Source organism: Callorhinchus milii, unplaced genomic scaffold (assembly GCF_018977255.1).
Source record: "Callorhinchus milii isolate IMCB2004 unplaced genomic scaffold, IMCB_Cmil_1.0 Scaffold11, whole genome shotgun sequence".
In the NCBI taxonomy this organism is placed as follows: domain Eukaryota; kingdom Metazoa; phylum Chordata; class Chondrichthyes; order Chimaeriformes; family Callorhinchidae; genus Callorhinchus; species Callorhinchus milii.
The window spans coordinates 14,330,647-14,351,936 of NW_024704752.1; the positions used below are offsets into that span (position 1 = coordinate 14,330,647).

Consider the following 21,290-nt stretch of genomic DNA (forward strand, 5'->3'; position numbering starts at 1 on the left):
AATTCTGTGTGGCTGCAATATCCTATGAATCACACACAAAAGAGTAGCCATTCCTTTGGGCCTTTGATCCGCTTGGCCACATACACACAAACACACACACACACAATGGTACAATTTTCTCACTTTTACAAATGATCGGATTCCGCTGAATGTTACAATTACAGTTAAGTACTGTTTGTTTCTTATTTATTCTTAGAATCAAACCAAATGATTGCCAGGCTCAACACCCTGTTATTCATTTAGGACAACCTGCAATCATACAGTGCCTCTTATTATCTACTCAGACCAGCCCACACATTTCATTGATTAGTTCGATTAGATTTAAAGGTCACACAAAGGCTGCATCAGAATTCACATGAAACAATGGCTGTATGATTTGGAGCAACACATTACAAATAAGCATTCAAGGCTGACCGAGTGAAAAGCAGGTCATTGAATCCCGACAAACATAAAATGAATTGGCAAGTAGGTTTGAGTTACACCCACAGAAATCCTTTCTCCTTTTGCAGCCCTTTTCCTCACAGCATTCTGGTGCAAGTCATTTCTGTTGAAAAATATAAAAATTGAGAACAAAATTCAATATGTGGGGTTTACTCAACGTCTACAGGACGTCAGGTAAACAGCGTGGGAGGTGTGGGGCCACAGACTACACTGTTTAGCGGGTTTATAACGGGGTGGGGGGTTATGGCAGATTCCACTGAAAAAATGCGACCGCACTTTTCTATCCGCCCAACATATTAGTCCCCGATTGAGTATATCTATGTATTCTGTCCTGCAGTATCTGGGTTCTTTTCCAGTGAATTGTTAGTGCTTTTTCAGTGCATCTGTTATCTGTGTTGCTAAAGTGGCTGCTGTAGTTTTATTAAAAAGCAATTATTACATTACATATAATGGCTTTATTCAGCCAGACATACCACGTTCTGCCTGATTTCACTGAACCCATCATCACCATGTTTTACAACGCTAATCTTTTCCGCTTAAATGGATCTCACAGAACAAAAGGAAAACAAAAACAACAACAACAACCACAAGACTACATTTGTATAGCACCTTTCACGTCGGGAGGACGTCCCAAGGCGATAGACAGTGTACAGTATTTCATGTGAAAATTAAAATGAAATAAAAATAGTTAACCCTTTTTCAACTGATAATCTTGGCGTGTTTATAGTCAGTGTACAGAATTTCATGTGAAACCATGTAGAATCATAATAAGAAATTACTGAATTACTAGGATAAATCATTCTAAATTTGTGTCAAGATGTACTTGAAGATCTCTTTGGAAGACACACAAGTTCTTAGTAATCAGTAGATCTTCTTCACTAAGCCAGGTTCCAAGTATTGCTATACTGACTCATGCTCACAAGTTCTGAGAGCTATGGAAGAGCTCCTGTAATTTACAAGCGCGGGTGAAATACCCTCCACAGCGACTGAAAAAGCTACAAACTGCTGCTTGAAATGGTATCTGTCATGTAATCGTATACACCTTCAAGTCAACTTCAGTTGTATTCTCCTTTTACTGCAATCTTGCTACCCTGCCTTGTTACTCTGCTCAGTTCATCCATTAATTAAGGGAGGAAGAACAAAGATTGGGCTGGTGTAATAACTGTGAGAGCAAATCATTATATAAAGATATAGAAGTGTAAAATAATGATGCAAGCACTCAGGAGCTAAAGGCCCTGAAACTGTCAACGCTCAACTTGACTAGTGAAATCGCCAGCATTCTGTGTCTCTCTTAGTCAGATGATACACAGCAATGCCTAGTGATGTACACAAAATATACAGTCAATCCACTTTACAGTATATTCTGTGAAGCACTTTGAGCCGTCTCGAAGATGTGATGAGGCACTATCATTAAATGCAAGGATTATTATTATTTTTATTGTAGGCTTTGTGTTTCACATATTTGCACAGAGTATCCTGTAATAGTGAATACTAGGGCCAAGTAATAATAATAATAATAATCCTTGCATTTGATATAGCGCTTTTCACGTCGGGAGGACGTCCCAAAGCGCTTCACAGAACACACTGTAAAGTGAATTGACTGTATATTTGTGGGCGAACGCGGCAGCCAATTGCGCACAGCAATGTCCCACAAACAGTCGTAGATTGAAAATGACCAATTTATTATTGTTTTTGGTTTTAGAGGGATTATTATTAGGCTCTGTGTGGAGTAAGGAAACTTGCCCAAGGTTTCGCCCTCTGCCTGGAATTGAACTCAGGTATCTCGCTTGCAAAGCGAGTGCTCTAACCACTGAGCTACAGGACTCCACGATCATTCTAAATCATCAATTCTTGAGAAATGGCAACACTACTTTCCATAAATCAATCCAGCTTTGTCCTGCATGACACGATGCTGCTTCAAAATTCAGAATGCATCAGAAACTTCCATGTCAAACAACCATTGTAATAACTAGACCATTGTCTATTTCAAAAGAGCAAGCTGCCCAGTGAACTGTATAAATGTGAGCAAACACCTGTAAATAAATGTAGATGGTAATTCGATCTTAGGATTCAAGAGTCAAAAACAAACAGCTCAATTTTCATTCTCATGTTCATGAGATCACCTATTTATTGGATTACTGCCTTGTAATTCACTTGTAGGGACTCATTATATAAATCACCAAGTTTTAATTGATTAATTTCATCAATTTTTTCTCAGTTTAAAAAGGATCATAATTCCCTTTCTTCAGTTAGCCCAAGAAACACTATCTTTAGATTAAACTAATATCTGAAACCAGCTTAAGAGGGTTTAACTTTAAGACCTGAGAAACATACAAATATTTATTCTAAAGATTAAACGTTTGCTTGGTTACGTCTCAAATATTTATAGTTTATTACACGATCCTGCTGCCGTTAAGCACAACAGACAGGGAGCAAGATTGAAGTCATCTGAAATGTCAAATCTAGTTTAGAATTCTGTTAAAAAGAATCCTGTAAGAATATTCACCAAGACCCAATCACTCAAAGCCTCTGATTGACGAGTGAGCATTATTTTTATTTGTAGAATCAGACTTCATCCAGCACCGAGCAACTTTGTATCTCTTAATTGGTCCTCTGGAATACTTTCTTTACATTGAAACGTACTAGATGTGTGTTTGATGAGCACTTTTGCAGTAAGTCACAGTTTTAAGCTTAGACAAGTATTGGTCATGTGAAGGGTTGCACGTAAATAATTCCAGACTTTGTCCATAACAGAGATGCCGGCAGGGATTCCCATACTAACATCATGATGTTACTCCAAACACAGTAATTAGATTTTGTAAGGCCAAGAACCTGGAAAGGCCTCTTCATAATGACTGCTAAATATTGTTACCCCGGTTGTGGGGGCATTTTTGACAAACAACCCAAATCTGAAACATATTTACAATAATCATTAAGGAAATTTTGTTGAGCCTTGTTATTCATTATCAGTGATCAAATTACCACGAAAATTGCTGCAATGTATAAGGTTTTTCGATCAGGTCATACGAGATAAATGTTAATGATTCCGATGACTAATTCAGATCAGTAAATGTTTGCAGGTGCAATTCACAATTTTGAGAGTTTTATTGACAGTTTTATGCTTTCCACGGAAAGTAATGGAGGAGAAAAGGGCTTTACTGTATTTAATGACCATTTGTACCGTTTTTGCTCAGCTTTTCTTGGCATGTTCATTGATGGCGTCTCTGGTATTTGTTAAAACTCTAATTACTTTTCCTTGCTTGCTGCTATAAAGCACATCTAACTTCTGCAATAGAAGTTCTCACAATTCAGATAGTGATTCAGGGTATTGGGTGCGGCAATGGTTTCAGCACACTGACAAGTGGTGTCTCTGGAAAGAATGACTTTTACAGCAGCAAACAGCTGGTGTGCTGCTGGAGAAGTTAGAGTCTGGAAACAGAATAAAATGGCACTCCATAGGGGAACCCAGTACTGAATAACAGGCGGCTTGAAGATCTGCTTTGGGAAACAAACCAGGCTCTCTTAATAGCACTAAGAACTTGTTCATTTCAGTTGTCCAGTCTCTATTTGTTTAACATTTCCATATGCAATGGTGTGACATTGTTCGTGCCTCTTTGCGAATAACAGACTTGTGTGTGTGTAAGTCTCACCTCACTCAAACAAAAGTGTAAAGAGTAATATTGTTGCTATACTGTTGGAACCAAAGGAATGTGATCCGTAGAATATAAAGAAATAGGTCGAATAATAGAGAGGGTGAATTCAGATTGGTATTCAAAGTGAAATCTAAGGCCTATTATAAATATATTAAATTCAATATCTGAATTGATTCCAGGTTTACAAGGCAATAAGACATTTTCTTTGTATTTTTAATGGGCTAATTCCTTTCTGGAATAATTAGTTCCAGCTGCACTAAACAGATTATGCTTTGCAAACATTTAAACAATGAGAGAACTAATGTGTGTAGATTGCAATTCTCAGTGGGTTAAGTGTTGTATTATTCATAGTGCCTCACGTGTTTGCAGTCCCAATGGTGCTGTGTTTATTTAGCTAAGTGCTGGACCTCCCACATAAGTCAACCTTGACAAATGTCAATCATTCACATCTCATCAGGATTCTTGAAGTCAGCTGGTGGAAATAAGTAGCCAATACTCTAGGGCAACAGCAAACCATCCAAATGGTTCTTTTAAGCTTTGTGGTAAAGATATGAAGGCAAGTCCTGAAGACCTGCTCGCAGAAAGGGCATCTTCTCGAGTCCCAAGACCCACTTCTAACAGAGTTTAAAGTACTTCCCTGGTTGGGGTTGCACCATCCAAGGCTCACTACTGAGCAACTTCAGCCCCAGAACCATAGGAGTCGAAATTCCAAAACAAGGAGAATAACTGTTCATTATGCTGTCAGTGGCAGATTGGCCAGTGATGGTTTTGCTATAAAAGTCAAAGTTATGTGGTTTTGGAGATTCTAATCTTTATAATTGTGGTCGCTATTAAAGATTTTAATTTGGTTTCATTACTGCAATTTCCTGGTTCCCGTAAGATGCAAAATGCACAATTAATGGGTCATTGCCATTTTTTAAGTAAGTGGTATCTCAATGGGAGAGTGCAGTGAATCAGTTAAAGTGACGGTAACTGGAAGCGTGCAGTGAATCGAACACAGAGACACATTATTAGTGTGCAATGAATTAAGTAAAGGTGACAGTGTAATGCCTTTTCAACAGCCCATATTAGGGTCATTGATTCCTGCGTGCAATTTGTTGATTATTTTGTTAAATTGATTCAAATACAATTAGAAAGTAGTCATTAGGAGAGTCCTATCTGTAAGGTAGTTGAATTAGTTTTTTTGGGTCTTAAATAAACAACTCGGCTGTAACAACACAATTCAGAACCGCATTCTGTTTGCGGGAGTGTTAGATTGCTCCGGGTGACATTGAATTTAAAATTAGAGTAAATGCAATCGAGAACAAAAAATTCGGTATCTCACTTGTGATTTCAATATTTTTCTCTTGGTCTTTTTTTTAATATCGATTTCCAAAACAAGGAAATTGTTAATTAAATGTTTAACTTTCGTGAAGATAACCAACAAGAGATCAAAGACCTCACCTTTGTTTTTTTAAAAGGGATGGTGATGGGGGAGAAGGGGGAAGGAGTTAAGTTAATTGAATAGAGCTCAAACACAGACTTTATTCATGCGATATGATAATATCATTTGATTTGGTAATAAAATTGGTATTTTATCAGATTTCAACTGTTTGACCCTATTGTATCGGAGTTTATTTGAATTGTGCCAGAGATTTCATAACTTAAACTGCCTTCAGACAGAAGCACTGATGGCTTAAATAGTACTCCCCATTTCCTCGGCACAGTACCAACTACAAAACGCTTAATTTAATGGATGTAGACATTAACTGACATTTATTTCGAAGGTACAATTGTATTAGAAAAGAGTATGAATTTAATCTGAAATGAGAGCCAAGCATTCATTCAGTAATAACGTGGCCCTTGGATAACGTCATATCCATAAGGTCATAAAATGAATGCTCTGCCTATCCTACGAATTCCACTGTATCCATTTAATTGCTAATTGCTGGTCACGTGCTGCTCAAGGCAGAAACATTCATTCTAAATGGAAAAGTTAGAACAAAATATTTTGAACAGATTTCTCTGCTTAAATGCACAATACTTTGACCCAAGTGAACTTTAAATCAGTTTACTTTAAAGATATTCTTGGTTTACAAAAGTGTTTCATGAAGAATGTTACTGCTTGGACATACTGTCCAGTGGATTTTCCTTTCTGTATCTCCATTTTAGGATTCATTCCAAATTAGTTTGGCTGAAAATATATAAATCTGGATTCTGTTTCAATCATAAGTAAAATCGTTCACTCAGTAAATGCATACTCTGATGTAATCCTGAACCAAACAGACCAGGAGGGTTCCAACTTGGAACCTCTGAGAAATTGGGTGACCCCAAACACAAGCAGAAAACAGTTTGTGTTTGTAATGTCAGGTTACAAATGTATTTGATAAATAATATTAAAAATCCTTCATTTGCTATATCACCTTTCAAGTTGGGCGGACATCGCAAAGTGCTTCATAGGATTTACTGTAAAGTGTAGTAGCTGTATTTTGTGGTAAACTGTAGCAGCCAATTTGCACACAGCATTGTTCCAAAAATAACCATGAACTGAATGGTCAACTTTAAGTGTTGTTGGCTAGGACACTGAGAAACATTCTCTTTAACGTCTACCTGAAAACAGGCAGACAGGACCTTGGGTTCAGCGGGCTCCGGCCTGCTCTATGTCTCCCGCCCGACCCGCCCTACCATCGGTGGCCGGGCTTTCAGTCTCTCTTCCCCCCCTCTCTGGAACTCCATCCCACAGTCCCTTCACCTTGCTTCCTCCCTTGCCTCCTTCAAGCCCGGTCTCAAGACCCTCCTCTTCGATCGTGCCTTCAGTCGCCCTCCCACCTCTCTGCCTTCCCTCATCCCTACCCCACTCCTCCCCCATGTTTGGGTCCTGACCCTTGACTGTCCAGCGCCTTGGGACGTCCTCCCGACATGAAAGGCGCTCTATAAATGTAATTTTGTTGTTGTTGGGTTTAACTTCTTATCCAAATGACAGCATCTCCAAAAATGCAGCACCTCTTCATGCACTACAGTGGACTATTATCCTAGGCTTTATGAGTTCAAAGTCCCTTGAATCCAGAACCATCTTGACTCAGAGGGGAGAGTGCTACCAACTGACAATAGTATTTTTTACTCTACATTGATCAGACAGCGCAAAATCCCACCAGAGAAAACACACATGGAACGGTATTGTTTGAGGACAAAATGTGTCAGTGCAGAAGCTGCTTAATTCAAAGGAACTCATTTCCCTTTCACTTCATTAATTTTTATTACTTTCCCTGTGCGATTCTGCTTAAGGTCATTTTGGATTTGCTACCAACCATAATACTGATTTAGATTACGTGATTATGTATTTTTATTAGTAGTATTGAGTATAATCTATACGTAGAAAAGACTGATCATTATACCTGTAATTCGCTATCAACTATTTTAGACATTGTTATTTTAATATAACGAGAGACGTTTTTTAAAAAAATGAAAAAGCAGAAGTGAGCATTTCCTTCTAGGAATTCTCTTTGTGAACCAAATCTCCAGTCAGTCGGGTTAGTCAGTCATTAAGGAGCTAAATCCAATTTGTCCATTGAGGTAAAACGGTTTAGATTTCTGAGTTTTGGGGTCAATGAGCTGAGCTCTGGTAATTAGCTAGAGCATTGGATGCCCAAGAGATTTGGGAAAGCTGAATGATTCTACACATCTGTTTCCTGGATGAACTCTTGCCTGCACAGAGTTTCCAGGTCATGCGGTTCTAAAGGGCATTGCTTTGTTCTCTTTAAAAAAGATAGCATCTCCTCTTTGATGGCTTTTACAGACAGTATTTGCACATATCAGAAGATCTTCTTCACCGCATCATGCCGTCAGTCTGCCTTGGTTATGCGCGAACTCGAAGTCAGGTTTGCTCATTTCATTTTGCTGATGTGATTTGTAAGACTGACTAAAAGGCTGATTTGGTTGCATTATCTTTGTTCGTTTCACGTGGAACCAAGAGAACATCTAATCGTATTCTAAACAGCATTTGTCAGCCCTTAATTCTCAGAATTAAAATATATACAGTTCTCCCAACCCTCCCTCCCTACATTGTTGCTGCATCGAAGTTGAATATAAACTAAAGCTTTCCTTTGATAACATTTTACAAGGTTCAAATTGAGAGTTTCACTGTGGAAACACAGAATCTGTAAATTACAGGCATCAACCTCACTGCAGATAAGATCCAAGGCTTTATTTGATAGAGCATTGATCCACTCTTCGCTCCTCCTTTCATCCAGATGAATGTGAGTGGTCGGTTTTGCCTTAAATCTTATTTAGAATAACAAATTAATGGCTATTTCTCAGGAAACCTTTCAGTGCAGATTTTCCAGTGTTATTAAAGTACATTTTGTTTGCAATAAAAAAAAGTCTACATCTGCCTGAGATTTGCAACCAGCTGCAGAGGCTTGTATCAGGTAGATGTTTCATGCTCTTACACNTTTTTTAATATAATTAAGAAACGCATGCATTCAGCCTCTAGCTGATAAAGCTGGTACCAGAAGCTCAGTAACTCTCATCCATTGCTGAATATACTTGAAGTGTAAACAATCACTAGCTTTGGATTTTAATAGGAAAAAAACACTTTGTTTATTCAGTGACTAGTTGAGGCCCACATTTGTATTGAGCAGACAATAATAATAATAATCCTTGCATTTGATTTAGCGCCTTATCATGTCTTGGAAATGTCTCAAAACGCTCCACAGAATGTACCCCAAAGTGAATTGACCGTAAATTTTGTGGGCGAATCTCATCTGAGTAGCAGTAGAGGCATTACTTTGTCTCATAATTGGCCTCAATGCTATTCAGTACTCTTTCATGTGTGGATACTGGGTGACAAAGTGGTTAGGCTTGGAGACGAGAGAAAATAAAATACATATTGGAGATATGACTGGCTTCCTTGTATTATGCCCGGCTAAGGAATCGGGAACTAAGCCCATTGGCTGTTCGCGGTCATGGTGTAAATACCTGCACCTTCCATGGCACAGTCCATTGCAGCTCATTTTTCTCCCTTCCTCCTTCTACTGACAATTGCAAATCTACAACAAAGAAAAGTAACATACTGTTTTAAAAAAAACCTAACATGACGCCAACCTTTTTCCTCAGTAGCGATTTGACTCTAGCACTGGGAGAACAGAGCTAAATAACAGTCCCTGCAGGGCTAACCCAGTGAACAACGAGTCATTCAGTGTAGTGTTAACAGCAGAGTGCAGAAACTGAGTAATCCAATACAATACAAAATTGCATTTGTATAGCGCCTTTCACATCGGCAGAAGAATGTGTGCACTGTCTTCATGGATCTTTGGAGCAGTGTTGTCTCTCTAGGTATAAATGTTAAAGGCATTAATCAGTATGTCACCCCTCTCCCTTCCCTTCTCTCCCCCACCTCTCCCCCGCCCACACACACAAAGTTACGCTACGTAAACTTAAAACTTAAAGTTGTCAAACAGCAATCAAGGTGTTTTTGACCAGTTGTCTCCGTCAAAAGTATGTGCACTCTTCCCATTTGGCAGCATTGCAATGTGAAACTGGCCAAGAGCTCAAGCCATTAAAGGGGAACGAAAGTAGAGTTGGATTACTGCGTGCTATCCCAGTGCTGTATGTTCCTGGAGTCGGATAGCTCAGGATCGGTTCCAAGGCCATTCGAAAGTATCCACCCCCACTGAAGTAAAGCACTGCAGAGCCATTCCTGGATATAAGCGGTGATGTAGCTGAGGAGAGGAGCAGATTAGAAACTGGGGCTGGGGGTGCTCAATGCCCCTCAAGATGTAAGGATATTTTACAAGTATAAAGTGCTCCCTTAGATTTTCTTTCCCCGTTAACCCATCTGTAACAGGACTCAATAAGGTGTACAAAAGGTGTGCATTTGTATATCACCCTTCACACAGGTAAACATCCCGGAGCGCTTTACACCAAGGTGTAAAGCGAGACTTGTGGAGCCTGTGTCTCTTCATAGCAAGATGTGTGGGCGAAGGCATCCAAAATACCTGTGCAGTGTTAGGTAAACCTTACCTATTTTTAAGAGACATAATCCATCCTCATTGCAAAGCTCTAGCAAATGAAAGGTTGTCCAGGCCTGCTGGCTGAGACTCGTCATGATAAAGAGCAACTCTTGTCTATATAGTTTGTTTGTTTCTTCATTCTAATGCACGAGAAGAAATGAATGAATCAATCCTAAACAAATTTCCCTATTAAGCAAACATTCTCGATTTAACAATGTGCTCGAAAGCTTGGCACGCACAGTAGAATTTGTTTAGCCAACATCCTTTTAGCTGAGATGGATAAAAAGATAACATATTTAATGAGGAACTTTTTGTTATTTTTGTCAAAAGCAAATCTTAAGACTAACAGGATCTGTCCTTTGTGAATCCAGCTGGTGTTAGAACAGTACTCAGCTGACTGGCACAAGCCAAAAGCACCCTGCACATTACACTCGGCATACAATGACTTTCCACTTACGTCTGAACACATCTGTGTATGGAAAGCCATTGATATTTTCTCTTGGAGCCAATTTCACTCAGCCATATTAACCCTGTCCTACGATTCCTTGAATCTATTTGGCTATCCGCCATTATTTATCCACATGAATTGAAGACTGGCACCGTCAAGGGTCACATACGGATGTGAATCTATACCCGGTAGAAGGAATAAAGAGTGAAAGGTCTTCAGGGAAGGAGGAGAGAAAATGGCAGAGAGAAAAATAAAGGAGTGACCCTTTTATTTTTTTCTGTGTTTCTGATTTTTTTTCCCCAACAGCGAGTTCTGGTATCATCGTTAGGAAACTGTCCGGGAAATGCTTGCTTGAGCCTGGCAGTGTGACAATCAGCAATTTGAATTAACATCTGTAGGCATCAGTAGCCAAGGGAGCTTCAGTCACTTGTCATTTGCACTGTGCTTGATGACTTAATTCCCAGCTCCCTCACACTGTTGAGCTCAGCAATCTTTCCTAGCCAGCTCCTCAATGTCATTAACTGCTTGTTTTTAGAAAATGAAACCGAAATTAACAAAAACAAAGGGCATTAGCATTAAGCATAATTGTATCGAACAGTTTAGAGGTGTTTTTGTATTCAAATCAGATAGCACTCTGTACTTGCTTGAAAATGTTTCTTTTTCTGGAATGCAGTGTGTACTCTCCCTGGAGAGATGCATGCATCCTGCTTCCATAATTCTTGAAAGTATTAGCCAAGATTTGGGGGCCTCAGAGTGTGCATTGGGGTCCCTGAGTTTAACAAACTAACACTGCTAGCCATTGCATTCCACAACTTGCATCTCCATAGGCTCCTTTCACACCTTGGTGTATTTGTACACCTTATTGAATCCTGTGCTCCAACAGCCACTTCCTGCAAATCATTCCCTACTCTGATAACCCATTCAATTAGATTTACCAAATTAATAGCAATGTGTGGTCAGGTTTATTGAGTGAACCTGTACTCTTTAGAAACTAGGTTGCCTCTGCCCAAACTTTTCAATTGAGATTCCTGTAGCTAGTAGGGAAAAGAGTTTTGCTGGATTTCTGAACCTGACTGCCTTATATGCTAGCGTTCCATTCAATGTGGCACCATAGGTTTCACAACCCACAACATATTAAAACAAAGTGCTAACTTGTAGAAAGTTTTCGTTGGGGCATCCCATGATCAGTTTTGCATATCAAACAATTCAATATTTCATCATTAAAAACTGGAAGGTGTTTCACAGTATGAATGAGTCAAGTCTTAGTTAAACTGGCCAGTTAGCTACATTAATAATAATAATCCTTGCATTTGATAAAGTGCTTTTTACATCTTCTAGATGTCTAGACTGCAAAGTGATTTGACTGTATATTTGTGGGCGAAACGCAGCAGCCAATTGCGCACAGCTGTGTCCCACAAACAGTCGTGGATTGAGTGCCAAATGTTACTGCTTTTTATTTCTTGATGGATTATTATCAGGCGTGCGGAGTAAGGAAACTTGCCCAAGGTTTCACCCTGCCGGGAATTGAACCCAGGTCTCTCGTTTGCAAGTAACCACTGAGCTTCAGGACTCCACATTCTGGCTCCTGGCAACACAGCTGGAACAATGATAATGCATTCTGTTAAACAACCTCAGAAAATGCCACTGGCGGAAATGGTCAGCATTTAGAATGATGTTATCAATAATGTAGCAATACTGAGGACAAAGAGGACTAATGTGTGCTGTAAGTGGATCACTGAATGGATGTACAGTATATTAACAACCAATGCTGTGTTTCTGAACTGTCATGACACGCGTTGCTTTGATCTGAGAGTTCAAAATGGGCCGGAAGTTTTCATACGTCTCTTAAGAGTCCACTGTCATAGTTGGTCTGGTGATTTCAATGTCCTGCTAAGAATAAATTCGAAACAGTCTGTGCAAACATTACAATATGTTTTCCCAGAGTGTGTTCCATTATAGGCTCGTCGATACAACCTATTAAATTATCAATTTATTTCATCCTTTTTTAAAAGTTGTTCTGCAAGTTGTGGGATTTCTCAAGATTAATTGCTCTTTTATTCTCAATAATTGAAGTTGTTAGTGGTTTGCTCCTTCTCCGACAATCTCAATCTGATCTTCTGCAGCTATTTAATTCTAAATGCTCGACCATATCTTGCTCATTAGAGGCATCAGGCTTTCTTTGTTCTGCTTCTGCGAGTCCAAAACTCAGTTCCAGTGGTATCATGTCGGAAACGACTGCCTACATCTTTATTACTGTAAGCAGTTAAAGAATAGCAAACTGGAAATAATGTCTTGCAGACTGATTCAGCGCTCTGAAAATGCCATGGCAAGATCCTGCCACAGTGAAATTTGGAGAATACATTTAGAACAAGTTCCCACCGAACTTCACGTAAATCCACACAGAGCAATCAATGCATTTTCTGTGACTGTGAGATCATCAAACCCTGCAATCTGGCAAGGAAGGAAACTCTTTCATGTTGATTTACTAGATGTTATAGTACAAAAGAATCGTGTACAAACATATCCCATGCTGAGGGAATTAACTAATGTCAAGGTTGTGTTGCTTTAGAGAGACGGACAAAAGGTCTGGTTTGAAATGAATTTGAGAAGTGTACCCATAAATATGAATAGAGATGATCAACTACACACACACACACACATACACACAAAGACTTCACGAAACACAATAGTTCTGAAGCTACTAAGAACCATATAAATGTTGTGCCTTGGAAAACATTGATAATAAGAGGTTGTAAGGTTTGATCTTTGCATTATTAATTTTTAGGGCAGAGAGAAACTTTGCAGAATTTACCTCTCTTTTGTCCTCCTAAACCCAAAAGGCAAAATAACATCCAAGATGTGCTACAGTCTGACTTAAATACAATTTGAAGATTACAGTTTCCCAATAATGTGGCCGGTGAGAAAGGAATAACCTTTTTTCACCACAAGTGAAAATTCAGTTGCGTTTCTGCCATGGAAATAGTTCCAGAATTGGATGAGAGAAAGAGCAGAGAATAGGATCCAGAATTGTGATGCCATTCTGCTAGTTACAACATGTTAACATGGTATCTATTTTTTGTCCGGAAAGATAGCCAATAATATTATCATCAAAGAGGGTATATTTTCTATGTATATTAACAGCACTTGTGATAACAGTATCATCGAGAACTAATGAGGCAAAATCCCATGTGGGTCAAAGCACAACTATATATGCAAGTTCTTAACAGAAAAACAGTCAAAAAAAAGATTAAGGCTGTAATTCAGAATGTGTAAACTTCTGGACACACTGAAATGGTACGTAAACAGAGTGAATCTAGATCCAGGTGAAATTTTCCTCCCATAAGAGTCCACGGTGACATTTACCTTGTATGTCTTAGCAAAATTAAAGATGTCGTAAAACAAGGGAGTGCAAAATAATCCAAGTAAAGAGATAAGAAACAATAGCAGGCGTGGAAGAGAGTACTTGATTCACACTGTGAAGCAAGAAAGCTCGACACTTGAATTTAGTTCTATTTTCACAGCCATCAGGGAGCAGAGAATTTCATCCCATCTGTCTGGATGGGATTCAAACCCACAGGTAAACGGATAAAGTTCCAGTCCACAGTATAGCACCGCCCAGTCTACTTAGGATAATAAAACTAAGTACAAGCAGAGACTAACCACGTTTGTTTTTGTTCAAGGAAATACTGGAAACTCAAAACTCCTTTGAAAATATATAATCCGACTCCAAAATGTCTTTTGTGGTCCGTTGTCAAAAGCTCTGAAAATATTCAAATTTGTTGTCCAACTCGATGAAAAATGGCACTTTTAGCAGTGTTTGGGTGGTGCGGGGGAAGGGGGTCAATCGCCCAGTATAGTAAAGCTTGTGGATTCTGAGAATGCCACATGAGAGATTCTTGGTGTTGAGGTGGAGCTATCATACATTTGTGTATTACTACATCAGGCAAAAGGAATTACACCAAATGTAATGGGCTTCATCCAAGAAGCAATGTCATTGACCGTAAGTTACTCAGCACTTCCATGAGCATTCCCCTTCTTGGCTGTTTATGGCATGTTGCTGTTTGTAGAGTGCTGCTGTGTTCACCTACAAAATGTACAAAAAATCCCGGGAAGCTCTCCCAACATGAAAGGCACTATATCAAAAACAAGAATTATTATTAACTAAGCTCCCACAAACGTGGAAGTAAATGTCCAGATAGCCACCGTTTTGTTGTGTGACAGTGTGGAATTTTAAATAACCGCGTATTTGTTTTATTCAAGCATTTCTTTATGTGGCCAGCTCAGTGAAATACACATTTGCAGTACCTCTTGAAGCACCAAACGAACTTGACAAAAACAAATAAACCTCCTGAGGAAAATATTGCAAGTTCAATCATATTAACAAAACAGATTGTTGCTATTAAGGATGTTAGAGGATAATAAACGTGAAATGTTGCGCTTTATGTCAGACAGTTAAGGAACTAACGCAGACCCCTCCTTAAGATGTCTGTCATAGCCTAGTTCTCCTGCAAATGCTTTGTATATATTCAGTTTAGCATCTCATCCAAAGAATGAGCATAGATCAGTTGTGCTTGTAATTGTTTTGAGATACATTTTTAGTTGTCAAAATATTTTTAAAAAGGGGGAATATTTTGATCCACTCAGTCACAACTTTTGGAACGGTTTTAAAGATTGTCTTCTTAAGGCCATTGTTTCTCAGGACTGAGTTGCAACACTACTTTTCTATTCACTTTCCATTCTGTCAAACATAGATAAGGAAGCGTCCAAGCATAGTCCAGCCCTTGTATCTGACTTCAGAGTGTTAAGCCATTTCCTTTTCACTCCTGTTCTACATCAATTTCCAAATCGAGAAACACTTGAACAGAAAACTGGGCCCAAACAGACAATGTTCCCAGTTATCTGCATCAATAAGAGCCGATGCAAGACCAGCAGGAATTAAATGATATCGGACCACTTTAGGATTAAATATGATTTTGTACAAATGTTTCATGTTGGTTTTCTTAAGATTGTTGCTGAGAGACTGATTAAGTGGACTGTGCTGCAGATTTGCCAATCAATGCGCCACTTTTCTAAATGTTTCCAGATCCGTATCACTTTCGCTACGATTTGAAATTTTGTTCTGCTTTCCTCTGTAACCATATTTGTGTGTGTTTTCCTCCATATCCATACGCAATATGGAAACAATTAAAATATTTGATCAATGGTATGTGTACAGGAAAACAGTGAATAATCACCAGGAAATTGTGTGATATACAGGAACAGGATGTAATAGCTGCAGAGTCCTTGCTTTCCTCCTTCAATTAAATAACAGTCCAAAGCGTATTTCAGAAACATACCAGCTTCTTGCTCGCACATTTTTTATGAGTTTCATGGAGTAATTCTCTGATCGTCGATAAATTTACTAGCCTTGGCGGGTGAACCCCTTTTATTCTCTGCTGGTCAGGACACCAACCAGGCATTGAGGGAAAGGAAGCCATAATTAATACTTCCCTAGAGGAAGGGCTGCAACTTGGTGCTAACAGCTTACTGTTATTAGAACTGTTACTGTTGCCCCAGCTGAGATCAGCTAACTCAGAACAACTTAGGGTTTGAACCTGTGACTTTTGGGTCTGTTTTGATTAGTGCGGTCTGTGCATCCATTTGGCCATCAGGGGAGCTATGCAGAATTTTGTTCGATCTTTTTTCCACCCATTTACAAATGTGCATCGTCACAGTCACTTGACTGAAAGAGGAACGCATATTTCATTCCCCCCTCGTCCCCAATCCTCATGTCACATTCCAAGAGATGTACTTATATGGCATCTTTCAGATAAGATATTAAACTGACATTCCTCCAAATTAATTGGCCAAATTAAATATCACCACTCGGGGCTCTTCAGTTTTGAGAGAAGACAACTCAGTGGGGAGCTGTGGAGATATAACATTTTAAATGGGATAAATAAAGCAAACCCAGAACAATACTTTAGGATGCACCAAAACATAGGTTTAAGGTTAATAGCTGAGTTAAAATCATTCCAAGGTATTTTTTTAAATAACATCTACTCATGTCAGTGTATAACTTTTATACAGGTATGGTTTATTTTATGCTGACGGTGGTTCAGATTGATCTAATTCCTGACCACAAAATATTTCGAAAGAAGCAAAGGTGCCTGAGCTCAAAGGGTTAAACTGCATGCATTTCTTTATAGCATTTTATTTTCTATTGGTTTAGCACCTTTTACCAATTTTAATCTTCCCTTTCCCAGTATAATTTACACTTCAGTGATTTGATTTATTACTCGAGTCACACTTGCCATAGAGTCCTCCACAAATGAGAAAAGAGGGGATACTTTAATTAGGTGAATAGACAGATTTATTGCCTGTTACACTGGAGACCTCAGGTTCTATAGGGCCATCGTCTCCTGTATTCTATTTGGTCTTTGCAACTTGTGTGTAATAAACCTGTTAAACTTAATCATAGGCATTACCTCTACTTTAAATTGGTTTAATACATGCAGTTATACGACATGATCCTTTGTTCAAGAGTTTTAATACATACTGTAATAAGATGGCGTTAAAAATCTGGTTGACTGGCAATATTATTAATAATGAAATACTAAATCATTTTTCCGTGTGTAACGTCGATCTTACTTCTCTTTTTTCAGTAATCCATTTGCCAAAACAAGATGAAGGCTGCTGACACCGAAGGGGGCAGCTAACAAATTTCTTATATTGTGAAGCACATCTGCTGCATGCATTAGGATCTCGGCAGGCGATTCCTACCACTGGCAAAATTACTTCACACTTGAATGTCTCAATGTCTCCTTGTGGATTGTAATGCCATTTCGATGCTGTGACAGGCCTACATCTAGGTCATATATCCAGATATTGGGAATGGATACCGACACCGTGACTGTACTGAACTTTACTACAATCTCCTGAGTGAGAAATAGAACACTGATAAATGACATGTGATTATTTGACTAGTGCAAGTCATACTGACATATTAATAGTGGTTTTAACTTGACCATGCATCCCATTTGTAGGCTTTGGAGCCAAGCCTTCTGAACCCAAAACTGGATTTACGACCCGATTTCTTCTGAGAAAGACTTGAGGATATTCAGGTTTATATTGGGTATATGTGACAGCTGGAACCCCAAAGCAGTCAGTTTAATGGTAGAGTACTGTTTCTAACCAGAGACGATTAATTACCTTTGTGACAAACAGTCGGGGCAAACTCCCTGCGAATCTGTGCTATGGCGGCAGCATACAGACTGGTCATTAGCACTGTAAACTGCTATAACAGTGTTACAATTGATCAGCGTTTTCAGCACACTGTACACTACTGTAATGGATCTTGCCAGGCTTTGAAGAATGCTACTGGTATTGACTGCAGTGTAGCCCATCATGGTGTATGTTCAGAGTTGCTCAGCCCTCCAGCTTTTCCTACTTGCAGTCTAAGACTCTCGGGTACTCCCGACCTGAACCACAAGTTGTCAACTACTGAAAGTATAGCCGCTTCCTCTGACATCGCCTCTGAGGATTGTCAGCAGTTTCTGCCTGGCAGTACTAGGGTCAAAAAGGGACAAGTCACACCAGGTTTGTCCAATCTGAAAGACATCACTGGGGATGCCATAAATTTGGCAAGTGGCAAAACTAAAGAGTTTTCATTCGAAAAGATGAAGTGTCCCTCAAGCCACGTGAGCTTCAGGAAAGGAAGAAAAGTAAAACCAGATGTGGCCAGCAGAAAATCTGCAGACTTTGATATAATTAACAACCATATCGGCAGTGACGAGAATTGTCCTCCTTTTGGTTTTGCACAGAAATCAGCTGTTGAGGAGAAGGGGACGAATCTAAGCATATTGCACGAACACAACATCAGCAATGCTGCACCTCTGTACCTCCAAAACTTCTTAGAAGAGAATTTAATTGCCAAAATTCTAGAAAAAAATAAAGCCGTTAGTTCGGGCTCAGGAGAGGACATAAGGGTTTGCTTGGACATTCTACTGAAGTGCTCAGAGGACCTCAAGAAATGCACAGAGATTATTAAGCAGTGTATTAAGAGCAAGGCCCTTGGTAATGTTGACAGAGATGCCAGCAACAATCCTGATATAATCTACAAGAATGTAATGGCCAGGCTTTCCAGCTACCTGAAGAAGCTGCCTTTTGAACTTGAACATGGGTTATCTGGGCACTCAAACCAGCATGATCTGACTGAACTGGTGAACAGTCTGCATAACCTGCAGCAAATGCCATATACCCCATTTGGGAATGATCAGCCTCCTCGATATGAAGATGTGGTCCAGTCATCAACATCTATTAACCTACCTCTTCCTCCGATGGAAATACAAAAGATCCATAAAGATACTAGCGGCAAGAGTACAAGGCCTCTTGACAGTGCTCCTGGTCTTCCATGTAATGGTAGTCTTCAAAACAATGGTATCCAACAAAAAAATACGATTGCTGTAAATCATCCCAGTGCACTACCTCACTTAATATCATCAAATTACACTGATAGCTGTTCCTCTGAAGACAAGCTCCTGTCCAAGAGGAGTGACATTATATCAAAAGTTCCCATGGAGCCTCTTTATATTCAGGAGGATTGTGACATTGACAAACTTTTGGGCCAGGATTCAAAAGGGAAAGGACACTTTGGGCTGTCACAGCTCAACCTTGACAAGCAAACTTCTTCTGAGGTTTGTAAGGGAACAGGAGAAATTGGGGTTCCAATCACCAATAACTTGGGACAAAAAAGAACCCATGTTGAGACAATGTCTGACTCTCCAAACGTTTCCGCTAATTTAAAAAGGGTGTACAACTTTACAGATCCCTCAAAGGTTACTCCAAAAAATGACAAAGATATCCAACAAGAAGATATTGAAAAACTACTAATGGAATTAGAGTCTTTTTCTCAGACTATAGAAGATGGACAGAAGTACAATTCTTCCAGAGGCAATGACGTTGATTTGAAAAACTGCAGTCCACAAACGGAACATCATCTTTTGGCTCCTGACTCAGGAAGTAATCACTTAGATGCAACACTGAGAGAAAGTGTAGCGTTATCGCCTAATGTAAGTAAAGGTGACGAGGACGATGGAGCCCTCCTATTACGCATCCTAGAGAGCATTGAGGGTTTTGCTCAGGAGCTCGTCGAACGTGGGAGTAATAAGGACATTTTAGCAAGAGAAAAAGAGGTAATGTGGATACTCCAAGACACATTAAAACAGACTACAGAGTCTTGCAAAACAGCAGAGCCAACCCAGACAGTTGTGGCTAAAGACACAGGCTCGCACTTATCAGTTCAACAGATCCCAGAGGTGATCAAGGTAAGTCTCGAAACTGCACACAATATTGGAATTCTGATTTACGGTCTTCATTTCTTACTGTCCACCCAAATGATTTGCTTTCGCAATTTGCTTCTTAGGTAAGAGGCACTTGAAGGTTAGGTAATTCTTTCCTTGAACCGCCGCCACTCCCATCTTTTTCCTCGTCTCAGAGAAAAAAATCTTAGCCAAAACTTATTTCCAACTCTCAAGGATAAAGAGATACATTTTGTGATGAAGGGGTGAAACGTTATCCGATCTTTCTCTTGCATTTGCTGATCGATCTATTATGTACATCTGCCATTTTTTTATTTTTAACTTCATTGGCAATTTAGTACATCAAAGAATTTTGTGTTTTGAAATTAAGTCTTTGAAGTTGGATATTGGGTGTCAACTATTGTTCTACTATAGTTGAGTTTTTCCTGGAATATGATTTATTTCTGCTATAGAACTGGATTTTCTAATTTATTTATAGCTTCATAATCTCTTCTGCAGATTTTAGTGTTCAGAGATCATTCACAGTACTATTTCGTTGACCTGGGACAAGATATTTTTATTCCTTTGTTTATCTTCCAGTTCAGTCCTGATTAGCTAAGGATGGAGGATATTTATTTAGTTGCACATCATATTACTAATGGAATATATTTAATGAAGGCCTTTGACATGTAGTGGATGACTTTTGACAAAAATGGCCCTTGAGAACGTTAACCATTATTCAAAATCAAATATGTGTAAGGGGTGTTTAAGAATATAATTTAAATGGCAATTTGACTGCATTTTATTGTGGTGTAACAATCATTGTAGAGATTTTGAAAAGGTTTGCCTAGGTCCACAAGTTGATTGTGTCAACTTCTCTGGTGACTCATTCAAGCTGAACCAAGTAATGCATAACCTTGGTGAAATGCTTAACCCTGAGGTGAATTTCAAACCCATCTGGTTCATCGCCAAAATAGCCCTCTTCCATCTCTGGAACATTGCTTACTTATGCCATTTGTCTCAGTACTGCTGACACTCTTATTTTTGCACCAAAGTCGATTCTGAGATAGTTTTTTCTTTTCTAAAGCTTTCCCTGCCAGTCTTCCTAGATCCACTCTCCAGAAATTCTAATCGACTCAAAACTCTGGAGTCTGAGTTCTCTCCAGCACAAGACTCTGCATTTCCAAATTGCTAAACCAAGCCAAGCTTTGTTGGCTCCCAGATCCTCAGATCCTTGTTCCATTTTTCAAATTCCTCCACATTCTTGACCCATCCTAACCAATCTCGCTCGCCCTGTATTCTCACCCATACCTTCTGCTGATGCACTTTATATATGATTTTCTCAGTGTTGAAATCCTGAAAAAATTCTAGGAATAACCTTTGTGTGTTGCAAAGCAAACTTCTCAGTCCTCGGTATATTTGCAGGACTATTTCCTATTGTTGTCTTGAGGCATGGAACAGGGGAAATTAGAAGTGCGTC

General features: G+C 39.2%; 1 protein-coding gene across 1 annotated transcript in view; it reads left to right on the plus strand.

Annotated features, from left to right (window-relative positions):
- ppp2r3a (protein phosphatase 2, regulatory subunit B'', alpha) overlaps nt 1-21,290 on the plus strand; it is a 95,528-nt gene that overhangs the window by 31,280 nt on the left and 42,958 nt on the right. The window contains exon 2 of the mRNA XM_007887364.2: nt 17,177-19,837. Within this exon, the coding sequence (XP_007885555.2) occupies nt 17,768-19,837 (2,070 nt within the window). The 5' untranslated portion in view covers nt 17,177-17,767. The remainder of the gene's footprint in view (nt 1-17,176; nt 19,838-21,290) is intronic.